Source organism: Cyprinus carpio, chromosome A13 (genome assembly GCF_018340385.1).
Source record: "Cyprinus carpio isolate SPL01 chromosome A13, ASM1834038v1, whole genome shotgun sequence".
Classification (NCBI taxonomy): Eukaryota; Metazoa; Chordata; class Actinopteri; order Cypriniformes; family Cyprinidae; genus Cyprinus; species Cyprinus carpio.
Window position 1 is genome coordinate 13,686,472 of NC_056584.1, and position 6,268 is coordinate 13,692,739.

Consider the following 6,268-nt stretch of genomic DNA (forward strand, 5'->3'; position numbering starts at 1 on the left):
TGCACATTTTAATATATTGCCCTTGGATTGTACTGAGCTGTGTAATTTATTCAGATGAACACTGATAGAGTGGCTAAATGCAACTTTCACAGCTCATTTCAATGAGAAGTGTGTCTGAGGTTGAGTACCGAAGATTCTGATGAGTGAGTTGACGATACTGTGCAAGCCTGAGGTGCGTACTGGAAATATACTTACCGGTTAGAGAATCAGGCATGGTCGATGTGAATCCTTTCAAGCTTTCTTTAATAGTACTTTCAAGTAATCAGTGATATCCATTACAATATCATCTGAAGATGTGATGGATCAAATGGCAGTATTTGACACAGGTTATTGCGTTGTGGTCTGTGAAACAGATAAAGAATACAATATGAATACACATCTGTATATATTCACTGCAAATTAACTCACAAAATATCAATAACTGATTAAATCACTCATCACAAATGAATACTCAACTATCAGATAATATATGAATATTATATAACAAAGTAACTCCTCCAATACACGGCATGACGCAGCATGAAATACAACAACACGTGTGAGTTCAATGTGATCAGACTAACGCGGCTTATGGAATTAGCGCCTATCCGCGATCACATCGCGATCGTCATTACACGTCTCAAAAACATTCCACAGATCGCCAGACATTCACAATTATAACTACAAAGTGTTAATGAAATATTTACATGATTACTCACATTTGTTTGCATAAACGCACAACACTGAACAATAATGGAGAGCGCACGTCTGTATCTGGCTATTGCATCAGTCTACTGGAAGTAGCAACTACAATATCAGTCCGTCAGAAACCGTTTCTTAATTTCCGTTCCGGTGGTCTTTCTGACATTGCCGCCCCCAATTACCAGCAGGCTAATTGTAGCCCTTAAGAAAGGCCATCCAAAGTGTCTTTATCCTCATCCCTCTTTGGAGGAAGTGGAATCAGTTTCACAACAGGACGCAGATACATTTTGTCCTTGACTTTGACTTTAGCTGTCCGAATCCTCTTGTCTGCTCCTGCATAGGTCTCTGTCACGGTACCCACAGGCCATAGTGCTCGTGGGAGTTGATGGTCAATTAGGAGCACCACTTGTCCTACTGCCAACCCTTTGCCATCCGATGTCCATTTCTGTCTGCCCTGTAGCTCTGGTAGATAGCTGCGTATGAAAGCAGTCCAGAACTGATCAGCCAATACCTGGCTATGTCGCCACCTGCGTTTGCCCAAGAGCTCGTTGGAGTCATAAAGGACTTGTGGTAAGGAGGCATCACGGCGTCCCATGAGTAACATGTTCGGGGTCACAGGGTCCGGGTCTGCAATGTCCGATGAAACATAGCCAAGTGGCTTGGAATTGAGTATGCCCTCTACTTCCACTAGTAATGTTTGCAGCACAGATTCAGGCACGGATTGTTCCCGTAAAATGACTCGCAAAGCAGTCTTAACTGACTTCACCTCTCGCTCCCATGTACCGCCAAAGTGAGGGGCGCTCGGTGGGATATAGCGAAACTGGATCTGCTGTTTAGCCAGTTGTGTCTGAAGTTCAGGTGTCATTTGACTAAAGGATTCTCTTAACTCATGATCGCCTCCAGTGAAGTTGGTGCCGTTGTCACATAGTATCTCGAAGGGCTTCCCTCTGCGGGCTATAAAGCGTCGTAAAGACAGGAGAAAGGCGTCTGTGTCTAGGTGTTCAAGGAGATCAAGATGTAAACATCTGGTCGTCAAGCACTTATATAAGATCCCCCATATCTTTTCTTGACGTCGACCTATCTTCACCTGAAAGGGCCCGAAGCAGTCTACGCCAGTGGAGAAGAATGGTGGCTTGAACAGACGTAGCCTGCAGGGTGGAAGGTCAGCCATCTTTGGTTTCTGTGGCTTAGAGCGCCAAAATTGGCAATCCTGACAGAAATGTTGGTGTCTGCGGACAGCTTCCCGGCCTCTAAGCACCCAGTATCGACGGCGTAGCTCTGCTAGTACTCGTTCTGCACCAGGATGATTGAGCTGTTGATCTATGTCTTGGATGAGCAACTTTGTGACCTGATGTTGAGGGTCTAGGACGATAGGGTGAATGACATCAGGAGGCAGGGTTTCAATATGACGAAGTCGTCCTCCCACTCTGATAAGACCAGTATCTTTGTCATATTCTGGGGCGAGAGACCTCAATCGGCTGTCTGTCGAGATGAATTGTCCAGCTTTCAAAGCCCGGAATTCTTCTGGAAATGAATCAAGCTGTGCCTGTGCTAAGAGGAGCTTCTCTGCCTGTATATACCTTGAGGCTTCAGATGAGTTGTCAGAGTTGGACCGCCCCATCACAGGACTCCACAGTTGCTTGAAGTAGCTCCTTCCAGGTTCTGAATTGACTGAAGTCTAAAGGCACTGGACTTGGAACAACTGTGATTGCTCCAACAAAGGATGCTCTTTTTATCTCGCTCAGGTCTGGTTCAGACTCTGCACTGGGTAATGCTGGCCACTTATTCTGTGGTTGAGTCAGGAAGGAAGACCGACCGGATCTCCATTGGTGAGGGCAAGCTAGTTCCACTAAGGTAAGACCCCTGGTGATGTGGTCAGCGGGATTTCTAGCAGAGTCAACATACCTCCATCTGGAAACGTCTGTCAAAGTCTGGATCTCGGCTACTCTGGACCCCACAAAGACTTTGTATCGGCAAGATTCTGATTTTAACCAATGCAGCACCGTGGTTGAATCAGTCCAGTATGTGACTTGGTGGGAATGGTAAGTTCAGTCTGTATGACTTTGGCCATCTGAGCTCCAGAGAGCGCCGCGCACAACTCCAGGCAGGGCATAGATAGACATTTCCGAGGGGCCACTCTAGATCGAGCTAGGACAAAGGTGACATGGACTTCATCACTCTCGTCGGTGACCTGAAGGTAGGCGACAGATCCATATACCCTCTCCGAGGCGTCGCAAAAGACATGTAACTCTCTGACAGTGGATGGAGTGTCGGATTTGCCAGGAGCATAAGGTCGAGGGAATTGTAGTTTGGTGATACTGGAAAGCTCTGCAATCCATGTGGACCATTTCTCACGCAGATGTAAGGGTTCAATAGGGTCATCCCAGCTTAGGTTGTGTTTCCAGAGATCCTGGATCAGAGTCTTTGCCCTCGTAGTGAAGGGTAGGATGAACCCCAAGGGGTCATATTGGCTTGCCAAAGTCTTATACAGGTTCCTCATAGTGGGCTGAGCAGGCTCTGCTACACGGTTTCTATACCCAAGGGTGTCGTCGAGGCAATTCCATTGTAAGCCGAGTGTAAGTTCTTGCAGGTCAGTGCTACTCTGAGACAACCAGCACTCACTACTAGCTGATCTGGCTTCCGATGGGAGGTGCCTGAGAATGGATGGCACATTGGATGCCCATTGTCGGATTTCAAAGCCTCCCTGTAGCAAGGACTGACGCAATCCATCTATTATGGCCTTGGCCTCACCTTGATCGGGGGTACTGTGAAGGCAGTTATCAACATAGAATGAGGTCTCCACAATGTCAACTAGTCCAGACATGGTATGTCGGTATTCTTGGGCATGATACTGAAGAGCATAAGTGGCGCAGCATGGGCTGCAGGTCGTACCAAAGGGAAGTACCTGCCACTAGTAAATGTCTGGGTGAGCTTCCTGGTTCATGTTCCTCCAGATGAATCGCAGGACCGATTTGTCACCAGGTAATAAACGTACTTGGTGGAACATGCCTTTTATGTCCCCGCTCACTGCAACTGCATGTTGCCGGAACCTCAATATCACGCCCAACAGAGATGGCCCAAGTGTTGGCCCTGGAAGGAGTTGTTCATTCAAGCTCTGACCATGGTACTGGAAGGAACAGTTGTAGACTATTCGATCCTTTCCATTGTGGTGCACTATGTGGTGGGGAATGAACCACGACTCTGTGGACTTGTCTACCTCATCTGTTGCTATCTTAGCAATGTAGCCTGCTGATTCAAGCTTTTGAATCTCAGAACAGTAAACTTGTGCTTGCTCAGGATTCTTGGCCAGTTTTCTCTCAATGTTTCTTAAGCTGGGGAGCGCAGACTCCATACCTGCGTTAAGCAAAGTGATAGGAGTGCGCCTCAGCAGTGGAGTAGCATACCGCAGGACACCATCCACGTTCACTCTGACAGTGGCAGTCTGCAAAAGGTTATAGCACTGTTGGTCTTGTTTCGATCTTGTTATCACCTTTTCATTGTATGGAACAGTGTCAACTTGCCACAAGCGCTCAACATGCTGATACAGCTCGTCACGTGCTGGGGCTGTCATAATATGCAAACATTGTTGCAGACCTTTAGGGGGGCTGAATTGGACACATTGGGCCTTGCAGTACCCAACCAATCTTGGTACATATGGCAATGGGGCTGCTCTCTCTGCTCCTCTTCGCACTGGCTGAACTGGCGTCAGGAGGTGTGGCATATCAGACCCTATGAGGAGTAAGGGTTTGACGTTGTCAACTGGCTGTAAGGGTAGACCTCTCAAGTGGCGATATGCTTTCTGGAGTGTTGCCACAGGGTAAGTATGTTCAGCAAGGCTTAAACCAGAGGCAGTAAAGGCGTTTCGAATGACATACCTCTCTGTAGGTTTGGTGAGAGAAGACACCTCAAAAGTTACTGTGGACCCATCAAGTTTGGTATGGCTCTGGTGGATTGTCTGCAAGGGAAGAACTTCTGGAGCTCCATTTAGTCTGAGCTGTCGAACCCCTTGGGGAAGGACGATAGTTCTTTCAGAGCCGTCATCTAAGACAGCGTGAGCTTCCATTGTTTGGCCACCATTTGTGCAAGAGAACTCTGACAACTCTTAGCATGACTTTCTGTGAGCGGTTGGGTCTATCTAGATAGATCTGTGTCGATGGTAGGCTCACCATAAGCACTGCTCTGGAGGTGTCGTTAATCGAGTCATGCAGCACGGTAAGGTGAAGCTCTTTGCAGACTCTACACGGTCGCTTGAAGTTACAGGAGTCAGCTGAATGATTCTGACCACACTTCCAACAACGTTTGCCCTCTGCGATCCAGGTGATGATCTGTGCAGTGGTCAGCCTTTTGAATTTATCACAGGAGTTGAGATAGTGATCTTGGTTGTCGCAATGAGGACAATAGGGCTTTGGCTTGGAGATAACTTTTACTTGTGCCGGTGCAGAAGGCTTGACAGATTTCTCTGATGTCAGAAGTATAGGTGTTGAACGCTCTCGATGATATGGGGTGTATTTACTCTTCCCAGTTGACTTTGTAGTGTCGGACTGAAATACAGCGGCTGCTCGGCTTGAGATACGTTTAGCTTGTGACTTCGTTTGTAACCAGGATGCGAAGTCGGGGAGAGTATAGGTTCTGTCTGTACCAGTTTGTAGAATTCCATGGCTCAGGCAGTATTCTACAAAGCCGTCTCGGTAAGCAGGTGGCAGTTTACTCAGAAGGCGGTCTACGTGAGAACCACACATGAGCTCATACCCATTTTGACCTTCCAGTGTTCTCAGCATGCCTACTAGGGATTGGACAGATAATGCGAATGAGTCAAATGCATTGGAATCACCCATTTTAAGGGGTGGTGTACTCATGATTGCACCTAACTCAGATTGCACAAGCTGCCTGGGCTGGCCATACTTCTCCTGCAAAGCTTGCAAGGCTGTGGTGTATGGCTGTGGGTGGTGCATATATGCTTTAGCCAGTTGTTGGGCACTAGCAAATTTCAGGTGACTCAGCAACACTTGATATTTGTACTGCTCGCTGATGTGGGTATGGTGACTTAAGAGATTATCTAAGGCCAACTTCAACAAGGCAAAGTCACTTTCAGTGCCACTCTCAAACACTGGTAGTGTGGGGCGAGGAATGCCATAGGCTGCTGCCATCAGAAGTTCTGTCCCGGGTTGGGGTATGTAACCAGCTTGAGGAACAGGTAGAGGTGAATATGGTTGAGGGCAGATGGGTGTGTTAGATAAGAGAGGTGCTCTATGATGAGTGGTTGGAATAGGCTGATTCTGACTCATAAGAGGGGCTGACTGCCTTGGTAATGGTGTATTCACATGTGAGGTTGATGCAATTGGTGCAACAGGAGGTTTAGTCTGTGATATCAGAACACTACCTGTGTATGGTGTCGCAAGCTGAGTTGCTGCTTGTTGCACAGGGCTGAATGGAGGTAGTGGTATTGAGACTGGGCTTGGCTGCTGCAAGACATGTGACATATTCTCCTCATAATGTGCTACTTGTGATCTTCCTTGGTTTTGAGTGACTGTACATGCGGACAACTGTGCGGTGTAAGCTGGAACTTGTAATGGCATAGTTGCTTGTA

General features: G+C 47.4%; 2 protein-coding genes across 2 annotated transcripts; both read right to left on the bottom strand.

Moving 5' to 3' along the window:
- Positions 1-237: 237 nt before the first annotated feature.
- On the bottom strand, positions 238-2,302 carry LOC122147156. Its single transcript, XM_042768307.1, has 2 exons — positions 699-2,302; positions 238-342 (listed from the first exon to the last, which is right to left on the bottom strand). Exon 1 carries the CDS (start codon positions 2,300-2,302, stop codon positions 884-886), a length of 1,419 nt encoding a protein of 472 aa, XP_042624241.1. The 3' UTR covers positions 238-342; positions 699-883.
- Positions 2,303-2,668: 366 nt separating this feature from the next.
- LOC122147157 lies at positions 2,669-3,889 on the bottom strand. The gene has a single exon (XM_042768308.1). The coding sequence runs from the start codon at positions 3,503-3,505 to the stop codon at positions 2,669-2,671; it is 837 nt and encodes a 278-aa protein (XP_042624242.1). The 5' UTR covers positions 3,506-3,889.
- Positions 3,890-6,268: the final 2,379 nt, after the last annotated feature.

Coding starts and splice junctions, on each gene's coding strand:
- LOC122147156 (XM_042768307.1), bottom strand. CDS start 2,302: ATGGGGCGGTCCAACTCTGACAACTCATCTGAAGCCTCAAGGTATATA.
- LOC122147157 (XM_042768308.1), bottom strand. CDS start 3,505: ATGTCTGGACTAGTTGACATTGTGGAGACCTCATTCTATGTTGATAAC.